The following is a 24742-nucleotide window of genomic DNA, read 5'->3' on the forward strand; positions in this document are numbered from 1 at the left end:
AGCTGGTTCAGGCCGAATGTGCTATCGGCTCATTGGGCCGCACTCTCCACTCGATTCAGAATACGGTAGGTTCAAATCTCACTCTGGGCGCAACACCGACACTAACTCTCCAGTTGGCGTTCTGAGATATTGACCTTTGGAGATATTGTCGCTACGACAGTGACCGTTGTTGAAAGTGAGGTGATTGGCTGTGAAGCGCTTTGGGAAGTCCCGAGGTCGTGAAGACTTTTTATTTTATTGCAAGCCAGCAACTTGTAAACTATCGTTCCATCTCCAACCTCCCTTTCTTTACCTTCCATAAGACCATAAGGCATAGAAGCAGAATTAGGCCACTCGGCCCATTGAGTCTGCTCTGCCATTCAATCATGGCTGATATTTTCCTCATGGCTGATACTTTCCTCATACCCATTCTCCTGCCTTCGCCCCATAACCCCTGACCCCCTTATTAATCAAGAACCTATCTATCTCTGTCTTAAAGGCACTCAGTCACTTGGCCTCCACAGCCTTCTGCGGCAAAGAATAAGAGACCTCCCTCTTCTTCCGACCTGAACATACCCCCTTACAATTATCTGTGTTGAACTTCAGCTGTCAATTATTTGTCCGTTCAGCAAGTTTATTAATGTATCAGCGTATTGACATAGGAAACAATCCAATGTCACAGAGGTTTGAAGGGCAATCAGATTGAGCGTACCTGTGGAGTGGCCAAACTTCTGAATTCTGTGTTTCTTCAAATCCACAATCCACTCGGCCTTAAACGATTTCAGGTCTTCTGCGTCCAGTGCAATGTCTCCCAGAAAGGCAACTGCAGACAGCAAGAGAGAATTTGGTGAAAACCAATTCAAAGCACACACAGCATTTTCTCTCTCGTTACTGTCACGGTGGCAGATTCCCCCCCTCCCCCCAAAAAAAAACACAACTGGAGAAGCCAGGAGTCAACAGACAAAACAAGGACGGCGAAACAAAGGCCAATGACTTGTAATTGCGAAACCAAATGTACTTCTGTGCACGGTCAACCTTGGCAGACCAGTTCTGGCACAGTCCACTCACTTAGCAGTGTAAACTACCCAATGGCACTACCCGTCAGCTACTGAAACCAGTTCGCAACGTCTGAGGGTTGGACCAATCCCAAACACTCCGCCACTACCCAACGAGTGAGGTTGAGGGGAAATAGGAGAGAGGTGGATATGATTACGACAGGTTCAGGTCAGAGCGGTAATGGGAGCCCTCCCTCCTGCCAATCAATCGGCGGGCGGCGCCAGCGTGTGTTCCGACTAGTAAGTTGGCATGAGCCTGTAAGTATCTCAATGTGTGTCCCCAATAAAGTTTATGTTTGTTTACAGCAACCCGGCTCCTGCCTCAGTACAAAAGCTCAGGAGGCCCAAGACCCAGGGCGGCACATTGGCATAGTGGTTAGCACTATGGCTTCACAGCGCCAGGGTCCCAGGTTCGATTCCCGGCTTGGATCACTGTCTGTGCGGAGTCTACACGTTCTCCCCGTGTCTGCGTGGTTTTATTCCGGGTGCTCCGGTTTCCTCCAAGTCCTGAAAGACGTGCTTGTTAGATGAATTAGACATTCTGAATTTTTCCTCTGTGTGCCCGAACAGGCGGCGGAATGTGGCGACTAGGGGATTTTCACAGTGCAGTGTTAATGTAAGCCTACTTGTGGCAATAAAATATATTTTTAAAAGGTGAATCGGCAGTGTATTTCAAGCTAAAAGGAAAGTACAAGCATACAGCGCAAAAGTCCCAACCGGGATTACCGGTGATGTCGATCCCAATTCTGGATGGCTTTTTATGAGGTGATTTCTACAAGTTCCAGCTAATTGGCCTCCGCCCATTAACGGGGGTGCTCATATTCCACCAGCCCCACTGGGAGGTCAATCCCCCTGGGGTCTCGTGAGGGTTGTTACACTCAAGTAATCACAGTAAGGTAGCCAAGGAAAAGCTGCTCCCATTAGCTGGTGGGCCGAGGACTGGGGGACACAGAGCGAAGGTTTTGGACAAGAGATACTGGGGAGGGGCGGAGGGCGATTTGAGGAAGAACTCTTTTCTTTTACCCAGCGAGTGGCAATGAGCTGAAACTCGCTGCTTGTGAGGGCGATGAAAGCGGAGATGATGACTGATTCTAAAAAGGAAATTGGATGGGGGCTTGAGAGGAAGAAGCTTGCGGGGCTCCGGGGATAGAGTGAGGGAGCAGGGCTGACTGAATTGGTCTACAGAGTTCTGGCGTGGCCATGATCGGCCAAATGACCTCCTGTGCCATATTGACTCGATGAAACGGGAGAGCCTATTTGTGCACAGCAAGGTCCCGCCAACTTTCCAGCTGCCGCAACCTTCTGTTCAGTCTGAATCTCTGCCTTGGCATCTCTCTCAACCAGCCCTACAATATGCGCCCTACAATCTGTTCAAAAGATGGCCTAAATCTAGAAGCAGCAATTAGACGGTGCTAAATTTGGGGTTTTAGAAGCACGAAGATTGTGAGGTAAAAGTTAGATGACAACAGCAAACGAGCAGAGAGAGATGGGTGTGTCAGCAGGGAGAGGACCAAGAGAAATTTCATTTGTATTTTTCTTATAATCTTACAAATCTGGATCAATAATAATCTATACTGTCACAAGTAAGCTTGCGTTAACGCTGTAATGAAGTTACCGTGAAAATCCCCTCGTCGTCACGTTCCGGCACCTGTTCGGGTACACGGAGGGAGAATTCAGAATGTCCAATTCACCCTAACAGCACGTCTTTCAGGACTTGTGGGAGGAAACCGGAGCACCCGGAGGAAACCCATGCAAACACGGGGAGAACGTGCAGACTCCGCACAGACACTACCCAAGCCGGGAATCGAACCTGGGACCCTGGAGCTGTGAAGCAACAGTGCTAACCACTGTCCTACCGTGAGGGATTCGACCCCCGTCTGCATTTAAGCCTTCATGATCTCTGGCAGACTTGGAAACTCCACGGTAACCAGTGAGACAGAGAGGGCCACGAGCAAAGCCGGGGAAAATGGAGTTACATCAGCCATGATCTGATAGATGGCAGAGGACAGAGGAGCCTGGAGGGCTGAATGGTCTCCTCCTGTTTCTATATCCCTTCAAGAGCTGGTTGCTGCGTTGAGGCTTCCTAAGGCAGGGGGTCTGTCTCACAGACACACACACACACATATAGCTGAAAAACACCTGAAGCTTCCCCTTGCCCAGCCGCTAACGCTTTGCAGATGGTTCGGAGCTCGAAAGCCAGTTTCTCTAATCTAATTTGATGGGTTTCCTCCAGGCTGCCAATTATTTCGGAGACAACATCTGTTTGCAGCCACTTTGAGTAATCCTGATTCCGAGTAACTGCACTGAATTTAGCACATTCCAGAACAAAGGGCACAAGCCCTCCTTTTAAGTGTCATCGAGAGAGGCAATCCCTGAATTCCTGAGTTGCAATAACCCCTATTCCAACATGATAGAACAGAGGGAAGGCATGGGGATATACTTCCATAGTGGATGGTGAATACAAATTGTGAACAAAATTAATCTATAACATCGCGTAAATTTGCATAAATGGAAATGATACGTCCTGGTGGTCTGTGCAAAGGTCTCCACACCCCATTATAAGTTTCCAATGTGAAATAAGTATGAATCTTTGTTCAATTCCAAACATGCAAGATTGGCATCTCCAAAGTGCTGTTATGGAAAATTTTATTAAAGGGGCCTCACGGTAGCATGGTGGTTAGCATCAATGCTTCACAGCTCCAGGGTCCCAGGTTCGATTCCCGGCTGGGTCACTGTCTGTGTGGAGTCTGCACGTCCTCCCCGTGTGTGCGTGGGTTTCCTCCGGGTGCTCCGGTTTCCTCCCACAGTCCAAAGATGTGCGGGTTAGGTGGATTGGCCATGATAAATTGCCCGTAGTGTAAGGTTAATGGGGGGATTGTTGGGTTACGGGTATACGGGTTACGTGGGTTTAAGTAGGGTGATCATTGCTCGGCACAACATCGAGGGCCGAAGGGCCTGTTCTGTGCTGTACTGTTCTATGTTCTATGTTCTATGCTCCAATACAACACTAAATTAATAGTCTGACTGAAAGAAACAATGGAAGATTAATGTGGGAATGGACACATGCACACATACGTGCACATACATGCACATGTGCACACAAACAAGTACACACATTCACACACACGTGCACATTCTCACATACATAATTCAAATACATGCACTCACACACGCATTCAAGAGATTCACTCACACACATTTACTAACTCACACACTCACAATTCATACACCCACACAATCACACAAATCACTCTCACACAAATCACTCTCGCAATTCACAAACACAATTCACACACTCACACAAATCACTCTCACACAAATCACTCTCACAAATCACTCTCACAATTCACACACACAAATCACTCTCACACAAATCACACACACAATTCACACACACAAACCACTCACACAATTCACACACACACACACAATTCACACTCACACAAAGCACTCTCACACAAGTCACACAATTCACACACACAATTCACACACACAAAGCACTCTCACACAAGTCACACACACACAATTCACACACATAATTCACACACACACACAATTCACACACTCACAATTCACACACAATTCACTCACAATTCGCACTCACAATTCACACACACAGACACAATTCACACACTCACAATTCACACACTCACAATTCACACACACACAATTTACACACTCACAATTCACACACTCACAATTCACACACAATTTTCACACACACGCCCAATTCACACACACAAATCAGACACAAATTCACACTCACACACAATTCACACACACACACGCAATTCACTCACACAAAACATTCCCACACAATTCACACATACTCACAGTTCACACAATTCACACACTCACACAATTCAGACACTCACACAAATCACACACACCAATCATACACACACACAAATCCTACACACACAAATCACACAATTCACACACACAAAATTCACTCACTCACAATTCACACACAGACACAATTCACACACACACAATTCACTCACTCACACACTCACACAATTCACTCACACAAAATTCACTCACTCACACAATTCACATGCACAATTCACAGACACACACAATTCACACACACAGGGCGCGATTCGCCGCTCTCCACGCCGGGTGGAAGAATTGCAGGAGGGCCGCACTGGCACCCCCCGCGATTCTCCCACCCCCTCCCAAAATGGCATGTCGCGTTTTGCGACACGCCGCTCGGAGAATCGCCGCTCGCCGTTTTTCCCGGCAACCAGCGATTCTCCGGCCCGGATGGGCCGAGCGGCCTGACGACCCCGACGGGTCCACGCCGGCGGCAACCACACCTGGTCGCTGCCGGCGTGAACATCGCGCGACAGTTAAGTGTGGGGCCTGTGGGGGGCGGAGAGGGGATCGAGCACCACAGGCGTGGACCGGCGCCGGTTCTGCGATTCTCCGCCCCTCCCACCGCCTGAAAAGCGCGTACTTGGGTATCCACCACCTGCAGCCATTTTCTATGGCCCGCCCCACTATTCTGCGCCCCCGACCAGCCAAAGTCCCGACGGCGCATTTCTAATGTTGTCCCACTGTCTGTGTCTGTGTTACCCGCATGGCGGCTGCGGACTCAGTCCACGGCCGCCATAGTCGGGGAAGGTCGATCAGATGGCGGGGGGGGGGGCCTCATACGGGACTGGGCCGGCGGTCCGGGTCAGTCGAGCGGCCAATCGGGGGCACCATTTCCGTGGTCCAGGTCTGAGTCCACCATGGAGCACGGCGCAGCCGCTGGAGGCCGCATGCGCATGCGCGGCCTCTGACCCAGAAGTGCGGGGGGCCGTATCGGCAGCTGGAGCTGCAAGCTCCACGACAGCCGCCTGCTAGCCCCCAGCAAGGCGGTGCATCTGTGGCCTTTGGACGCCAGTTTTTCAGGCATTAAAATAAACAGTTTTCACAACGGCGTGGGGACGTAGTCCCTGAAACGGAGAATCCTGCCCAATATAACCAATTTTTCCATGTCGATGGGTCACAATCTCTGGAGATCCCTTGCGAACAGCACTGTGGGGGTATTTATACCAGAGGTCTGCAGTGGTTCACGTAGATAGCTCATGACCCCCTACTCAAGGGAAACAATAAAGGCTAATTGAGCAGGCGATGTTCACACCCTGTGAATGAATACAAACCTTACAGAAGCAGTATAGACATACGCATTCTTTTTTTAAATTATTCATGGGAATTCGCAGTTACTGAGTGGCTCATTTCAGAGGGAAGTTAAGAGTCAACCACATTGCTGAAAATCTGGATCCAGGAGTAGACTGGGTCAGGACAGCACGAATCCTTGCTCAAGGGACATTTGCTGGATGTGATATTTTCAAACATCCCATTGGAGTTTAGAAGGATGAGGGGGGATCTTATTGAAACTTACAGGATACTGAGAGGCCTGGATCGAGTGGACGTGGAGAGGATGTTTCCACGAGCAGGAGAAACTAGAACCAGAGGACACAGCCTCAGACTAAAGGGACGATCCTTTAAAACAGAGATGAGGCGGAATTTCTTCAGCCAGAGGGTGGTGAATCTGTGGAACTCTTTGCCGCAGAAGGCTGTGGAGGCCAAGCCACTGAGTGTTTTTAAGACAGAGATAGATAGGTTCTTGATAAATGAGGGGATCAGGGGTTGTGGGGAGAAGGTAGAAGAATGGGGATGAGAAAATAGCAGCCATTATTAAATGGTGGAGCAGACTCGATGGGCCAAGTGGGCTACTGCTGCTCCTATGTCTTATGGTCTTTTAATTCCAAGTTCATTTAATCCACTGGACGTAAATTCCCCCAGTTGCCATGGTGGGATTTGAACTCAGATGCAATGAACGTAAGGATTTCTGATATATTGTATGATATGTACGTGGTGCAGTATGGGTTGGTTTGACTGTTGCAGTCACGTTTTTGAAAATCCTGGTTTTAAAAAGCAAGGCTTTTTTGGGAGCCAGAGGTGCGATTAAAGCATCGTAAAAGTTTGGGCGATGTATTTTTGCTTATATTAATTGCGGAGTAGTTAATTAGAGACATTTTTGAATTCAGCTCAGCAAGATGATGTGGTCAATGGGAGGAGCCAGCGGTAGAAGCAGTCAGGTGTTGGGATTCAGTTTTTAATCTGTGGGTCAAAGGCAAGCTCGGAAGCAGTGTTTGACGAGCCTCAGCCAGAGATTCTGCATTATTCTGGCCGGGGGGGGGGAGGGGGGGTGGGGGGGGGGGGGGGGGGGGTGCAGGTCCGTTTCTCCAAAGCAGTTTCAAAATATTTCTCTTTCTCAAAGTGGAGTATTCAAGACATCTCTGTACAGAAAGTATTCCTGAGTATCAACCATATTTAAAGGTGGATTGGGATCAGAGATGGTTTTGTTCTTTGACTGGAAGTAAAGATAGCAGTTAAGGGTCATTGCATCACTGTATTGATTAGCATTCTTTAAGGGGTAGTCGTCAGCTATTTTCTAGTGTGATGTGAAAGATATTTTAATACTGTGTTGGAAATAAAGTTTTAATACACTACATCCCTATTTCTTTGTGAAATCACTCCTGGAGCATGGCATCCTTTCCTCACAGTCTTACAAAGCTAAAATATTGGGGTTTCTGTCCAGTATCCTCGCCACCGTTGGGAGTCTGGTGCTGCATCATAATACATGTCTCTGGATCAGGAATGCTGGCCTCTGGATTTCTAGTCCAGTAACACAGACATTATGCTCCCGCTCCCAATTTGCCAACACACAGCAAGGGTAATAATGCCTTGGGCTGCAACATATTTGAACGATTGAAGTTTACACAGGTTTCTGTTCTCACATTGAAAGAAACAGGAATAAAGGGCAGAAAACTGAAGATCATTAAAGCTGAACATATAAGCAGTTGGCCGAGGAACACAGGCTGTGGAATGTAAATTCCCGCGAGCTATACATGTAAGTGGGTTGTTTTCAGATCTTTGTACCTCAGACTGGTTAATTGTTCCTTCTGCAATTCAGCGAACACAGGCAAAACACGACAACCTTATCAAAGAGATCATGGGCATAAACGTACAGTGGTCTCCAACACAAAACCGGGCCAGCGATTAAACAAAATGCGCTGAGGATTTAAAGGATCTTTTCGTGTACTTTTTTTGTGAGAAGTCTGTCGTCAGAAATCACAAAGATAAGAGGCCGGATTCTCCACTCCGCCATATTTCTGCTCCGACCCACCAGCGGGATTCTACGTTACGCCGGCCAATCAATGGGGTTTCCCATTGTGGGCAGCCCCACACCGTCGGGAAACCCCCGGGCGTCAAGTACCCAATTCATTTTTCCACTTAAAGGGGCAATTTAGCGTGGCCAATCCATCCACCCTGCACATCTTTGGGTTGTGGGGGTGAGACCCACGCAGACAGGGGGAGAATGTGCAAACTCCACACGGACAGTGACCCAGGGCCGGGATCGAACCCGGGACCTCAGCGCTGTGAGGCAGCAGTGCTAATCACTGCGCCACCGTGCTGACCTTCGGTTCTAACACCATTCACCCACCTCGTACCCATGCTGATTTATATTCCTGTTTAGCAAAAATCAACCTTAGATAGTGTCTCTTTGTAAATTTATATTCCCGTCTAAATAACTTACTGTGCCACCAATCTTAATGTCATTGGCAGACTTAGATATGTGAATTTCAGGGGCGGCAGGGGGGCGCAGTGGTTAGCACTGCTGCCTCATGGGCGCCGAGGACCCGGGCCCGATCCAGGCCCCGGGTCACTGTCCGTGTGGAGTTCGCGCATTCTCCCGTGTCTGTGTGGGTCTCACCCCACCGGCAGTATTGGATTTGTTTATTGTCATGTGTACTGAGGTACAGTTAAAAGTATTTTTCTGCGTGCAGCTCAACAGATCATTTAATACATGAAAATAAAATACATAATAATAATAATCTGTATTGTCACAAGTAGGCTGACATTAACACTGCAATGAAGTTACTGTGAAAATCCCCTAGTCGCCAAACTCCGCCGCCTGTTCGGGTACACAGAGGGAGAATTCAGAATGTTCAAATTACCTAACAGCACGTCTTTCGGGACTTGTGGGAGGAAACCGGAGCACCCGGAGGAAACCCAGGCAGGCACAGGGAGAACATGCAGACTCCGCACAGACAGTGACCCAAGCCGGGAATCGAACTTGGGACCCTGGCGCTGTGAAGACATAGTGCAACACAAGGGGCGCAATGTAAATAAATAGACACCGGGTGAAGTATACAGGACTGTAGTAGTAATCAGGTCAGTCCATGAGGGGGTCGTTTAGGAGTCTGGTAACAGTGGGGAAGAAGCTGTTTTTGAACCTGATAGTGCATGTTCTCAGACTTCTGTCTCTCCTGCCCGATGGAAGAAATTGGAAGAGTGAGTACGGTGAGAAGGCAGAAGCTCAGGTTGGAAGATTTGACAATAAAGGTGGGACTGAGCAATGGGGAGATAAGATGGATCGGTGGGAGAATATGGAGTTCAGTGATTTCGGGCGGTAGGTGGGTAGCTGGTTACTACTGAGAAGGCCGATAGGTGAGATTAAGGGATATGGTGGGTCAGTGGGGATAATCCATGAAAACTTGATGAACTTTTGGGAAGCTTTGTTCCTAAGAATCTGTGTGTGTAATTCCGATTGTGGAAGGGAGTTGGGGGGCCTCTCTTCGTTCTTCCACAATCACCGCAACCAATCTGTTCTTTATTTTTCCTTGAAACCTTTCCACAGAATTGTGGCTGCTTCACAAAAGAAATATAATACATATATCCTCGGACGAGCCAAAATGCTTTGGAACTTTTACAATGACAGAAGCATTGCAAATCGCAGCCAGAAAAGCATCACTCTTCCCAGAACATCTGATGCAAAGAAGCAAATTAGTCCCACTCCCTGGGTGAAAAACAAATAAAAGATGTTTGGTTATGTGTCCGACTCAATACATTCTTTTTAACGAGAGTGGGAGGGGGAGAATATTCCTGCTCACTATGTGTGACTGATACGGCGAACAGTGTTAGCTCTGTTCTGAGTGGCGGCCATCTCCTTTTAACGCATTTAGCTCTTCAGTAGGAATCACTTGCGATGAAATGGCAACTCGGGTAAGGTACAGGAAGCCCGAATCATCTTCGGGAAAGGAGAAATAGGAACAGAGTCAACTGGGTACAATATGAAGCCAAAGCATTTCCTCAATCCTGACCAAACTGGCTATTGCAGCAGAGATTTGCACAGGGCAATTATGGGCCCGGCTGTAACGTTGACGACTTGGGCTCCAGAACTAGCCCTGCCTCGAGCCAAGCTGTACCATCGCAGCTGCAACACTGGCATCTACCTGGCAATGTGGAAAATCGCTCAATGTGCACTGTCCACCAAACGTGGGACAAATACAATGCGGCCAATTACTACTGCCCCTTCAACTAACTTTTGATCATCGGCAAAGTGATGGAAGAGGGTGACTGGCATAGCTGAACCCATTCTTTGATGCTCAGTTTGGGTTCCACCAGGACCACTTGGCTCCAGATCTTAGTCCAAACATGGACAAAATAATAATAATAATCTTTATTGTCACAAGTCGGCTTACATTAACGCTGCAATGAAGTTACCATGAAAAGCCCGTAGTCACCACACTCCGGCGCCTGTTCGGGTACACGGAGGGAGAATTCAGAATGCCCAATTCACCTAACAAGCACGTCTTACGGGACTTGTGGGAGGAAACCGGAGCACCCGGAGGAAACACATTCAGACACGGGGAGAACGTGCAGACTCCGCACAGACAGTCACCCCAAGCCGGGAATCGAAACCGGGACCCTGTCTGTGAAGCCATAGTGCTAACCACTCTGCTACCGGGCCGTTCATAAGAGCCAAATTCCAAAGACGAGGTGAGAGCGATTGCCCTTGACGTCAAGGCAGCATTTGACAGCGTGGCATACTAAGGACCCCCAGCAAAATGGAAATAAGGCGGCCAACTCTCACCCGGATGGTTGTTCTCATTGGAGGCCAATATCAGAGCTGCAGGATGTGGCTGTCGGAGTTCCTCTGAAGTGTCCTCGGTCCAACCGACACCACACAAGACTGCAGCTGTTCAAGAGGGTAGCTCACCATCTTGAGGGAAATTAGGGACGGACAATAAAACGCTGGTCTTGGCAAAATTCCATGAGTGAATATGAAAAATGCGTGCAAGACAAAAAAAACAGCAAATGCTGAACATCTGTAATAAAATCAGAGTGCTGGAAGTACACAATAACTCTGACAGGATTCAAACGAAAAATCGGAGTGGGCGTACCTATTAATGATTGAGGAAGAGAATAAACAGATACTCATCAGACAGAAAAGGCAACTGGATTAAATGAACTTACTTCTGAAAATAAAATAGAAATGTGGCAGCAGTCAGAAAAGACTGTCAGTGAGATGATGGAAGCGAAGTATAACTTGCCCAAAAATGTGTGTGCAGAGGGAGGTGACGATATCGAAATGTGGGAAGGCTCCATCACAGGAGGCGGTAATTTGGCCCCATTGTGTCAATGCTGGCTGGAAAAGAGCTAGCCTGTTCTAATCGCACTTTTCCAGTTCTTGGTTCCCAGCACTGAAGGTTGCGGCACTTCAGGTACTTGTGCTGAAGGTTTCTGCCTCAACAAAACGAGGGTGAACGCGACACATTCGAGCGGGCGAAGCTCAGAAAAGCCAATAGCACATTAATATGGAGCCACGCTCCACATTGCTTTTTTTAAATGAATTTAGAGTATCCAATTCATTTTTTCCAATTAAGAGGCAATTTTAGCTGGAGAGGGCGTCCTGTGGAGATACAAGCCTGGGGGCCCTGGTAACGGCGCCGTGGCCGCTCCCTCCTACGAGGTATACCACGAGTCCGGTGGTGGCGGCTACCCTCAAGATTTGGGGGCAGTGGAGGCGACATAGGGGAGAAGTGGGGGGCTCGATGGAGGCTCCGTTAAGGGGGAACCATAGGTTTGTCCCGGGGAACATTGATGGGGGATTTCAGAGTTGGTACAGAGCGGGCATCAGACAGCTGAGGGACCTGTTTATTGATGGGAGGTTTGCAAGCCTGGGGGAGTTGGAGGAGAAATTTGGGCTCCCCCGGGGAACATGTTCAGGTATCTGCAGGTAAAGGCATTTGCTAGGCGGCAGGTGGAGGGATTCCCTTCTCTTCCCGCGAGGGGGGTGAGCGACAGGGTGCTTTCGGGGGTCTGGGTCGGAGAGGGGAAGATATCTGATATCTACAAGGTTATGCAGGAGGCGGAGGAGGCGTCAGTAGAGGAGCTGAAAGCTAAGTGGGAGGGGGAACTGGGGGAACAGATCGAAGACGGGACATGGGCTGATGCCCTGGAGAGGGTTAATTCTTCCTCCTCGTGTGCGCGGCTTAGCCTCATCCAATTCAAGGTGCTGCACCGGGCCTACATGACTGGGACGAGGATGAGTAGGTTCTTTGGGGGTGAAGACAGGTGTGTCAGGTGCTCGGGGAGTCCAGCGAACCATGCCCATATGTTCTGGGCATGCCCGGCACTGGAGGGGTTCTGGAAGGGGGTGGCGAGGACGGTGTCGAGGGTGGTGGGATCCAGGGTCAAGCCAGAATGGGGACTCGCGATTTTTGGGGTTGGGGTGGAGCCGGGAGTGCAGGAGGCGAAAGAGGCCGGTGTGCTGGCCTTTGCGTCCCTAGTAGCCCGGCGAAGGATCTTGCTACAATGGAAGGGTGCGAGGCCCCCAAGCTTGGAGACCTGGATCAATGACATGGCGGGTTTCATTAAGCTAGAGAAGATCAAATTCGCCCTGAGAGGGTCGGTACAAGGGTTCTTTATGCGGTGGCAACCTTTTCTCGACTTTCTGGCTCAACGATAGGGTACGGGGACAGTAGCAGCAGCAACCCGGGGGGGGGGGGGGGGGGGGGGAAGGGGGAGGGAAAGGGGGAGGGAAAGGGGGAGGGGGGGCGGACGATGACTATGTTTGTTTATTTAATTTAAATTTATTTTTAAGTTCTTCTGTTGTTCATTGGGGTTGGGGGGGGTGGGGGATGGGATACATGCGTCGATACGGTCTGGGGGTGATACAGTTATTATGGGTTATTTTGTTGCATTTCATTGTTTGTCGTTACGTTTTATATTTTCTGTAAAAAATTCCAATAAAAATTATATTTCTAAACAAAAGAGGCAATTTTAGCGTGGCCAATCCACCTATCCTGCACATCTTTGGGTTGTGGGGGCATAACCCATGCAAACACGGGGAGAATTCACAAACTCCACACGGACAGTGACCCGGGGCTGGGATCGAACCTGGGACCTCAGCGCCGTGAGGCAGCAGTGCTAATCACTGCGAACCGTGCTGCCCACGCGACACATTGCTGCCCACACCCTCTGTGTAAACCGGTCCGTCACTTACTCTACACCAGATGCAATCTACCTTTCCCTCTGGAAAATGACTGCCATTTCTAACAACCTATTGGAGCTAGAAAGCATTCAAGGTTGATAAGATGACAGAACAGAATTGAGCTCTGGCCAGGATTCTCCTAGCCACCACAGAGAATGGGGTCTCGGAGCCACGGCACCGGGATGCGATTCGGAGCCCCCGATCGGCGCCACGTCGACCGCGTGCGTGACCATTGAAAGAGGCCGCCACGGCAATTCTCTACGATCGACCGGCCGAGTTCCCGCCGAGTTCCGCCGGCGTGGTTCCCGTATGATTACACCCGGCCGGAACTCGGACTCGCGGCCGCGTTGGCGGTCCTGGTGAGGGGCTGGGGGGGGGGGATCAGACTCCACGATGGACAAGCCCGCGATCGGGTGGGGGTGGGGGGCTATCTTCTTCCGCGCTGGCCTGTGTGTGGCTCCGCCATGTTGTGCAGGGGCTGGCGTGAAAAGTGCAGGGCCGCGTATCGGCAGCAGGAGCCGCACGCTATCCTTAAAATCGGAGAATCACTCCGGACTTCTTGAAAAAAGTCTGGAGTGATTAGCTCCGGTTTCTCGCCCGGCGTGGGGACATATCCCCTTTTTTTTCGGAGAATCCCGGCCATGAGGCCTTGTGTGCATCTCCAAACACCTGCAGGCCTGCATGTGCAGAGTTCATCCCAGGCTCCCCTGTGGCCACGATTGGACAGCGCAAATCCTTGTGTGGCTCCATTTTAAAAACGAGATCGTTTGCAATACGCCCGTGCTGGGTGCCTGGTTGTTGCTGCTGCTACTGGTCAGCACTTGGAGAAGGACAATGCCAGCTCTTCCTGTCACTGGTGTTGTCTGAGAAGCAATAGCATCGCGTCAATCGCCTGCTACTCATTCTTCCCTACCGGCTTTTGAAAAGGGTGCTTTGCTACCGCTTAATAAAGCCGAACTGGGGGGTTGGCACGACAAATCAACACTGGCCAGTCAGAGACAATGAGACAGCAGTGTTGGGACTTCGGCATTGCCGCATGCGATGGTTTTTTTCCTCAATTGACGGGTGGCAAAATAAAATCGGGAAATAGGTAGCCTCTGAGTCAGACAGTCACAGGTTCAAGTTCCAGTTCTGAGAGTTTTATAACAATCTGGGTTGACACACCTGGTCAGCATTGAGGGAGTGCCATCTTTTGGATAAGAGCTTTCCTAAATAGGAGCTGCAGTGGGCCATTCGGCCCATCGAGCCTGCTACGCCAGTCAATAAGATTATGGCCGATCTGACTGTGGCCTCGACTCCACTTTCCCGCCTGGAGCTCCACAGCCATCGAATCCCATGTCGACCAACAATCTGACTTGAATATAGTCGATGACCCGGCCTCCACCCTGAAAGGGAATTCCCCACACTAATGGTCCCCTATGAGAGAAATTCCTCCTCATCTCAGGTCTTAAATGGCCCTTGCTTAGCGACCCTAATTCTAGGATTCCCCACAGTATCCTCCCAACATCCACCCTCTCAATCCCTCCTCCGGATCTTCGATGCTTCAATAAGACACCCATCATTCTTCTGAAATCAAGTATAGTTTTGGGACAACCTGCGCCATCTTTCCTCAGAGGACGAACCCTTTCATCCCAGGAATAGGCCCAGTGAATCCTCTCTGGACCAACTCCAATCCAAGTATATCGCTGTGTGGCCATCTCAAATGGCCGCCCACAAAGGATGATGGGAATTGTGGTCAGGTTGGGACACAGACGATACACAGCCCCTGTGTACTGTGCAGAGGAAACCATACCTACACAGAAACTTGCACCTGCTAAAGGTCAATCACCGATTTCCCCAGGACAATGGGACACAGATTGAAACATTTTTTAAAAAATATTTTTATTCTCTTCCTTTTTCACAATTTTTCTCCCGAATTTACACCCAACAACAATCAATAACCAACAACAAATATCTCAAACCCCATGACAGTAAGAACGATCCCATCCTCCCACCCTGCCCTAGACATCATCCCACATGTTAACATCAACAAATGACAAAGAAAAAAAGGAATCAGGGATTATCCTCCCCCCCCAACCCACCCACCCCCCCCCCCCCCCCCCCTCACCCCCCAACTAATGTTCGATGGTATCCAGTTCTTGAAAGAGCATAATAAATAGTGCCCATGACTTGTCGAACCCCTCCGAGCTTCCCCTCAGTTCGAACTTAACCTTCTCACAGGTCAAGCATTCCAACAGGTCCCCCCCCCCCCCCCCCCCCCCTCGCCACGCCAGGGCACAGGGTGGAGAGGTTGCCCTCCATCCCATCAGGATCCGCCTTCGGGCGATCAACAAGGCAAAGGCTACAACATCTGCCTCCGCGCCCCGTTGGTCAGACACCCCGAATATGGCCTCCCGAGGGCCCGGGTCCAGCTTCACATGCACTACCTTGGAAATTACCCTAAACACCTCCTTCCAGTACTCCCCAAGCTTTGGTCAGGACCAAAACATATGAACGTGATTAGCCCCCCCCCCCCCCCCAACGTTCACACACATCTTCTACCCCTTCAAAGAATCGGCTCATCCTCGCCCTCGTGAGGTGCGCCCTGTACACCACCTTCAGCTGTATCAGCCCCAACCTCACACACGAGGTGGAGGCATTCACTCTCCGACAGATTGAAACATAACAATAGTGTCAGACTTGGGGGCTCCTTATTTGGGAATGCATACGTGCCTTGGACAATAACATCTAGGACTCGCCCAGCCATCGAGGTACCCGCCCGCCCCAATTTGCCAGAATCGATTAGGGTGATCAAAACCCGATTGATCCATTGGATCCCGGGTTGGGACCGGCCAAAAGAGCGCGAAAGATTGGAGGCTAAGAGGAACTGAGCGACCAACATTCTGTCTCTTTTCGGACCAGCCTCTGAACCACCAACTACAGCACATCGACCGACCAAGTTCAAGGACCCGCGATCGCTACCGTAAGGACGAGCCACAGCCTAGACGCACCTGACAACTTCCAGCCGCCACACGTGGGGATTTAGACAAAGGCCTTGTCTAACCTGCACAGAGCGGGTCACTTGGAAGTGAAGTAAAAGATCATTTAAGCTGCTAGGTATAATTTAAGGTGCAGCCGCGTGTAGACGCTTACACACAGATCCGAGCCTATGTTTAATAATAAACAATAATTGAAGTAATATACTGGTTGTGTGGTCATTTGTCCAATACACGGAACATACTCATGTCTTGTGGTTATTAGTAATAAAGATAAAAGAGCAGCCTCAGTCAGGAGGCCAAAACTATCCACAGTACTCTATGTGTGGTCTCACCGATCAAGGTTGGAGCAAGGCCTCCCTACTTTTGTACTCCATCCCCCTTGTAATGGAGGCCAACATTCTTCCGAACTACCTGCTGCATCTGCATGCTAACTTTGTGTATCTCATGTACTGGGTCGCCCAGATCCCTCTACGCTGCTGAATTCCACAGTGTCTCTCAATTTCAATAATATTCCTCGTGCCTCAACCCCGCTACGGTTGTCCGGCCCTTTCAAACGGATGCACAGATGGCACTATTTTAAAGAGCAGGAGATCAGTTCCTCCATGGAACAGATAAAGAGCTCAGCTGAACCACTTCAGCCAAAGTGGTGGTAATATTATTTTACCTGAGGGGTGACCCCCCTCACCCCTAACCAATTCCCCATCATGTACATGTGACCTAGCACAATAGGCCGGAAAACCGAGGGAATCTGCTTCCTCCAGCTGAACTTTATGCGAGAGCCAGAGGAGGTATGGGCCGTTGGGCTATTCGACCACATGGGGCATCGCAACCAAATTGATTGCTGTCTTCGCTCGGCATCCAGAGGAGTAGGTGGAGAGCAAGAGAGACTCTGCCTCACCCCCCCCCCCCCCCCACCCCCCGCCCCAACTCCCTCTAACCCAAGGCCAACTGCAGAGTTACCCAGGTCAGGGGCAGCAGCAGGAGGTGGAACGGAACGGGATCCTTCTCGGCTCCCCCACCCACAGAAGCACCCACGGCAGCTGGTGATATTTAAGGGGCGAATGCGAGGAAGACTCTTGGGCGGGCAAGCGGCAGATGAAGTTTAACAGCAGGACACCAGCACACGAGTAATTTGAGACACGGCCTCTGGCGAGAATACTGTGCTCGAGATGAATAGACAACTTTGGAGCGATGGTTCGCAAAGCTCTCCGTCACTGGAGTTTGCCTCCCCTCATATTTGCGTCTGCTGTGAAGTAATTTACTCCTAGGATTAGTAAGCGGCCCCATTATCGAGCTGAAAACAGAGCAGTGAGAGGGGATTTTATTGTCCCCTTCTTCTGAAAAACATGAATTGTGCAACGGTCGGACTCTGTATACAAGTGGATGCTGCCGAGTCTGTTCCCTTTCATAGAGAGAGCGTGTTAACTGCAGCCACACCAGTGGGTTGAGAGCAAACAAACTCTGCAGGGATGGAGCAGCCAACACACTCGGCGAGCTGGACAGGGGAAGCAGCTGAACACACAGCTGATGTCAACCAGCTTCCCCCAGTTGCTTGGCAATGTGAGCCCGGCCCCAGGACACAGAATGCCTGCCAGTTGAAACGTCAGCACTACAGAGACAGAGAGAGAGAGAGGAGAGATCTTAGAAACTGGGGGGGGGGGGGGGGGGGGGGGGGGGGAGACAGGTTTCCATGCCAACATTAGGGGAAAGTGGAGGAGAAATAGGGGGAGAGCCACATTTACACTGGCAAGGTTGTCACGCAATGCAGCCAATACTGAACTCCCTGCTGTGTGAACCGAAAGCTGTTACTCTTCCACATTGCACAGCTTTGAGACGTCAGGAGTTGGAAACACTCATCATCAGGGCGGGTAGATGTTTGGGGTACCGGGCTGTTCCACAGGTTTCCCCCCCAGTCTGTGTCGAGGGGGTTGCTGACAATGAGGAATCCACGATGAACTCTGAGATTGTTTCCATGAGCTTTGCCGAGCAGGATCAGATTCAGCCCTCAGACCTCCCCTTCTTGCATCATTTCCACTTAAAGACTTTCAAATAGCCCATGGATATTGATTGACACCTCCAGATTTAGCCTGTGCTACATGACCTGGCAGCGTTTAATGGGAACAGTGTAGAGGGAGCTTTACCGTGGGCGAGATTCTCCGATGCCTTCTCCGGCACTGTTTTTAGGGCGGGGGTGGGATTCATGCCACGCCGTTCCAGTGCCCCCACCCGCCGATTCTCCGGGCCCCGATGGGCCGAGCGGCCGTCCGTTTCTGGCCAGTCCCGCCGGCGTGAATCACTCCACTCACGTACCGGCATGAGATACGGCAGGTAAGTCGGCGGGGGCGGTCCTTGGGGAGGGCGTGGGGGGATCCGACCCCGGGGGGGGCCTCACAGTGGCCTGGCCCGCGATCGGGACCCACCGTTCTGCAGGCGGGCTTGTTCCGTGGGGGAACTTCTTCCTTCCGCACTGGCCCCTGTCGGGCTCTGCCAGGCAGGCGTGGAGAAGAGAAATCCCACGCATGCACCAAAATACGGCGGCCGGTCTGCGCACGCACGGAACCACTGCACTCTCTCCAAGGCCAATATATCCTTCCTGAGGTGTGACACCTAGAACTGCTCAGTTATTCGCGGTGTGGCCTAACCAGGCCTTTGTATAGTTACAGCATATCTTTCAACCCCTTGTATTCTAGTCTTACAGACATAAAGGGAAGCAATCTGTTGGCCTTTGTGATCGTTTTCTGTGCTTGTTCTGAACTCATTTTAATAAGCTATGTTTCTGGAAGCAGGGGGGTGGAATAAATGGCATGGTGGCACAGTGGTTAGCACTGCTGCCTCACAGCACCAGGGACCCAGGTTCGATTCCGGTCTTGGACGACTGTCTGTGTGGAGTCTGCACGTTCTCCCTTTGTCTGCGTGGGTTTCCTCCAGGTGCTCCGATTTGCTCCCACAGTCCAAAGATGTGAAAGTTAGGTGGATTGGCCACACTAAATTGCTCCTTAGTGTCCGAAGGTGTGCAGGTTAGCTGGGGTTACGGGGATAAGGCGGGGTGTGGGCCTAGGTAGGGCCCTCTTTTGGAGGATCGGGTGCAGACCTGATGGGCCGACTGTCGAGATTCTATGGAAAAGCTGATGGTAATAATGGAGCTCCTGGATTTCTGTAAAAACCCAGTGCGTTCAACATTGTTTTTCAGGGGAAGGAAATCTGTCGCCCTTACCTGGCCTACACGTGACTCCAGACCCACATCAAATGACTCTTAACTGCCTGGCGAACTACTCAGTTGCAATTCAAGTTGGCAACTCTCGAGGGCAATAAGGACGGACAGCAAATGCTGGCCTTACTCAGAGAGCTGTCGATGATGGTGGTGCGTCAACACATCACTCAGCAGCAGGAATTCCTGGCCCCTCTCCTGGCGGGATCTTCCGGTCCTGCTAATATCGCCGGGGATTTGAACGGCCCCCGCATCCATGGAATGGAAGCCTCTGACACAGGGCCGGGAAATCCCAGCCAGGGAGTCCAGGTTGCTCTGCCAACATGCAGCTTTACGTGAGTGCTGCCGGCTGGTGCTATGGGTGATAATGGGAGAGTGCCCTATGTCCTTTCCATCACACGTCTGACCAGGAATCTCTTCCCGTTCTTTCCCCCGTTGGTGTGTTGGAAAAATTTAGCAGGTTGATAGACATTTGGTTGTGTTATGGACGGACGCGCCTTCCTCGGCCATCAGGTCCTGGGGTGGGAATCGAACCCGTAGCTTCCGGCTCAGAGGCAGGTACTGGGCCACAGGTAAGTAGAATAAAGTTGTCAGCGTCCCAGATTACCATGGTGTGGTGAATCACATTCCGCGTAATTCACACTTGTTATTCATGTTAGCTCGGTATACGAGCAGTTGCGCGGCTCTGCCCATAGGGGGAGATTTGGAGTTTGTACTGGGCTCCACCCTTGGCTCCGCCCATGGCTCCTCCCACTAACCGGAAGTATAAAGCTTTGCAGTCGTGAGCCTGCCTGCCAGTTGATCACGTCGCAGGCAGGCTCTGTTGTAAGACTATTAAAACCACTGTTCACTTCCAACCACGTGTCTTGTGAATTGATGGTCATATCACATGGGCTGCTTTCCTCTTTGAGGTGGGGGTGGGGAAAGAGCTGACTGGTGGGGGGGGGGGCAAGGTTGAGAAGGCAAGGCCTTCATGAATAACCTCAGCCGGTATGGGAATTGAACCCGTACTGTCGGCCTCGCTCTGCATCGCGAACCAGCTGTCCAGCCGGCTGAGCTAAACCAGCTCCTGTGCGCCACAGGACCTCGCTGCAGCTATTTAGAGGGAGTGAAAGCGAGGAGGTGGGTAGGACTGACATGACAATCATTAATAGTTTCCACAGCACATTGCAGATTATCAGATGAATGACACAATTCGCAGAATGGCAAAAAACTTAGTCGACCCACTGAGAGAGATGGGGGGGGCAGAGGTATTCCACCCTCTGTTCAAATCCCACCTAGGCACCGTTCCGTAGGTTCCATAGGTGGCTTGCACTGGTCCACAAACGCCGATTTTATTTGCTCCACGATTCACTGTTCAAATCTCCAAAACTCCAGCTAACGCGGGGAATCAAATCCTGCCAAGAGTGTGCCTCACTCTTGGGAGCACATAGCAATTAACTTCAAAGGCCAAGAATTGACCCTGGCGGATTTGAAGCAACAGAAGGTGCTGAAATAAAAATCACACACGTCGGAGAAAACAGCCTTCTGACAAGGCTGACCTTTCACCCGTGTCCGTCAAGTGACAAATGTGCTCATCTTAACGCCAAGCGTGTTCACACGGCCAAGAATTGATGAGTGCAATCCCCATTTGTGCGACCCTTTGGTTTGTGTGTTTAAGCTGGAGAGGCAGCTGGAGAGCCGATCTTACTTGGCTGTTGAAAAGGTGTAGAAAACCCTGTCAGTGTGTCAACAAAAACAACCCAGCCCGCTCAGAGACCAACTGCTTGTTAATACGAGGCTCAGGTTTGTTACACAGGATCGCACGCAGAGAGGACACAAGATAACGAGTTCCCCAGAGTGTGCTCAAGCCCAGGCATTGACTGTACGAAGAGGAAAAAGGAAGGACGCCACCGGGGAAAGAAAAAATGAAAAAAATGAAAAATCGCTTATTGTCATGAGTAGGCTTCAATGAAGTTACTGTGAAAAGCCCCTAGTCGCCACATTCCGGCACCTGTCCGGGGAGGCTGGTACGGGAATTGAACCGTGCTGCTGGCCAGCTTGGTGTGCTTTAAAAGCCAGCGATTTAGCTCAGTGAGCTAAACCAGAAGAGAAGAGTTCGCAATGAAGTGCAAGAGATTCACAGATATATTAGGCCAGAATTTTATTTTTCATTTGTTCCTGGGATGTGGGCGTCGTTGCGGCCAGTCGTACTAATTAGCCATCCCTAATTTCCCTTTGAGAAGGTGGTGCTGAGCCGCCATCTTGAGCCGTTGCAGTCCGTGTGGTGTAGCTACACCCACTGTGCTGTTAGGGAGGGAGTTCCAGGATTTTAACCCAGCGACAATGAAGGAACGGCCGATATATTTCCAAGTCGGGGTGGTGAGTGACTTGGAGGGGAACCTCCAGGTGGTGGGGTTCCCAGGTACCTGCTGCCCTTGTCCTTCTAGATGGTAGAGGTCGTGGGTTTGGAAGGTGCTGCCGAAGGAGCCTTGGTGAGTTGCTGCAGAGCATCTTGTAGATGGTACACACGGCTGCCGCTGTGCGTCGGGGGTGGAGGAAGTGAATGTTTGTGGATGGGGTGCCTATCAAGCTGGGGCTGCTTTGTCCTGGATGGTGTGGAGCTTCTTGAGTGTTGTTGGGAGCTGCACTCATCCAGGCAAGTGGAGAGTATTCCCTCACACTCCTGACTTGTGCCTTGTAGATGGTGGACAGGCTTTGGGGGGAGTCAGGAGGTGAGTTACTCTCCGCAGGATTCCCAGCCTCTGACCTGCCCTGGTAGCCACAGTAGCGCGGCCAATCCACCTACCCTGCACATCTTTGGGTTGTGGGGGGTGAGACCCACTCAGACACGGGGAGAATGTGCAAACCCCACACGGACAGTGGCCCGGGGCTGGGATCGAACCCCGGGTCTCAGCGCCGTGAGGCCGCAGTGCTAACCACTGCGCCACCCTAACATCCCCACTCCTGACCTTATGAGTGGAGCGAAGGTCATTAATGGGTTTCCTTTAGCAGGGCATCTAACAGTTTTTGCTGTTAGCTAGCCTTGCCCGCACACCCTTAACTCAAAACATCGTTGCCCGCAAAACTGACGAAATTGGTGAGCTGGCGAAGTGAAGACGGCCAGGCACCTGGGTCCTGAATGAACCGGGCATGAAACTGGGCACCTGCTTAAGTCCAGAGAAGTGAACATGGGAAGGTCTGAATGGGAGGTTGAATGTGACGGGGGCGAATTCACTGTCAGATCAAGAGATCAGCTACAGAAAGAGAATTCAAAACTTGGATGAAGCGAGTGTGAAAAACAAAGAGACAGAGGAAAAATAAAAGAAATGAAAACGCCACATTTTTCCAAATCTCACTGAAAAGTTCAGAACCTAAAGGAATGGGAATTCACACTTGAACGGGTCAGTTTTCAGGGCCAGAGAGGTCGACTGTGGATCATTAACACATCACTTCAAGGGAAGGTAATCACATGCTTGTAATCATGTGGCTTTCTGCGGTAAGGACAATGGGCAAATAAAAGTGAGAGGCTAAGAGCGAAATACAGTTTTCACAAAGCTAAAGAATGAAGAATAATACAGCGCAGGAACAGGCCCTTCGGCCCTCCAAGCCTGTACCGTTCATACTTGGCCCAAACCCTCAGCACCTCCTCGTGCCGTATCCCAAAAGAACAAAGAACAATGATTGAACTTGAGCAACTAATTTTGGATATGGTGCATTATTTACTCATAAAGAGCAGAGTTAGCCTTGCCAATGTTTTGACAGCTAACTCTGGTCCATTCACGGATTAAGCCAGCCTGTTTAAACATCATATTACATGCATTCGGAGTAACCTGATACAACTGTACTCTTCCTGAAGAGCCACACATTTGGTTCCTATCCATTCAGCCGTCAGCTCTCCCCATCAACTCAGATTCTGCAGTGCACGTCGAAGCCAATCTCATGCCAGTTTGACTTCAAATCTGATCACGTCTGTTATTTTCTCAGACTGAAAGTGGAAGAAAACCCTTTCCATGACAGGACAGACCTCGATTCAAGTCCACTCCCTTGCTCGGCCTAGTTGGCTGCCCGCATGTGGCGGCACACGGCTCACGTCAACCATTGCTGACCGCCCGCACATCAACTACGAGCCCGTGGGCTCCGCCAACCATATTATGCGCAAGGCACGGAGTATCAATACATGTCATGCACAATACAATGTGTTTCAGTGTAACGATCTTGGGAGATCTTTCATGGGATGTGGGGCCAATCCCTTAATGCTCTTGAACTGATTGGCTCGCTACACCATTGCTGGGTTACTAATCCGGTGATATTACCACGATGCCACTCCCACCTCCTAATAAAAGGGGAGACTTTCAGACCATCGATACTTGCTATCATGGGCGGGATTCTCTGACCCCAGCCGGGTCGGAGAATCGCTGGGGGGGGGGGTGAATACCGCCCCCGCCAGCCGCCAAATTCTCTGATGCCGGAGATTCGGCGGGGGTTGGAATCACGCCGCGTCGGTTGGCAGCCGCTCGCAGTGGCCTCACCGGCGATTCTCCGACCCGTGATGGGCCAAAGTCCCGCCCGTTCTATGCAGATCCCACCGGCGTAAATTAGACTAGGTCCTTTACCGGCGGGACCTGGCGGCGCGGGCGGGCTCCGGGGTCCTGGGGGTGGCGCAGGGCGATCTAGCCCCGGGGTGATCCCCCCCCCGGTGGCCTGGCCGCGATCGGGGCCCACCGATCCGCGGGCGGGCCTGTGCCATGGGGGCACTCTTTTCCTACGCGCTGGCCGTGTGGTCCTCCGCGATGGCCGGCGCGAAGGTGAACCCCCCCTGACACGTGCGCGGGGACGTCAGCAGCCGCTGACACTCCCGTGCATGCGCGGACCTGCTGGCGGAGTCCCTTCGGCCCCGGCTGGCGTGACGCCAAAGGCCTTCCACGCCGGCCGGTGGGGCACAAACCACTCCGGCGCCGGCCTAGCCCCTGAAGGTGCGGAGGACCCCCCCGCCCGCCGGGTACGGAAGGAGAGCGGCCGGTGTGGCTTTTCATTCTAATGGGACCCCAATTATCAGCTACAATAGATTTTTAAAATAGATTTTGAGTACCCAATTCATTTTTTCCAATTAAGGAGCAATTTAGCGCGGCCAATCCACCTACCCTGCACATCTTTGGGTTGTGGGGCAAACATGGGGAGAATGTGCAAACTCCACACAGACAGT

General features: G+C 50.9%; 1 protein-coding gene across 1 annotated transcript in view; it reads right to left on the minus strand.

Moving 5' to 3' along the window:
• Positions 1 to 24742, minus strand: part of LOC119957338 (bone morphogenetic protein 1-like) — a 233737-nt gene that overhangs the window by 131911 nt on the left and 77084 nt on the right. The window contains 1 exon segment of the mRNA XM_038785238.1: positions 692 to 802. Within this exon segment, the coding sequence (XP_038641166.1) occupies positions 692 to 802 (111 nt within the window).

This window comes from Scyliorhinus canicula, chromosome 26, assembly GCF_902713615.1.
Source record: "Scyliorhinus canicula chromosome 26, sScyCan1.1, whole genome shotgun sequence".
Classification (NCBI taxonomy): Eukaryota; Metazoa; Chordata; class Chondrichthyes; order Carcharhiniformes; family Scyliorhinidae; genus Scyliorhinus; species Scyliorhinus canicula.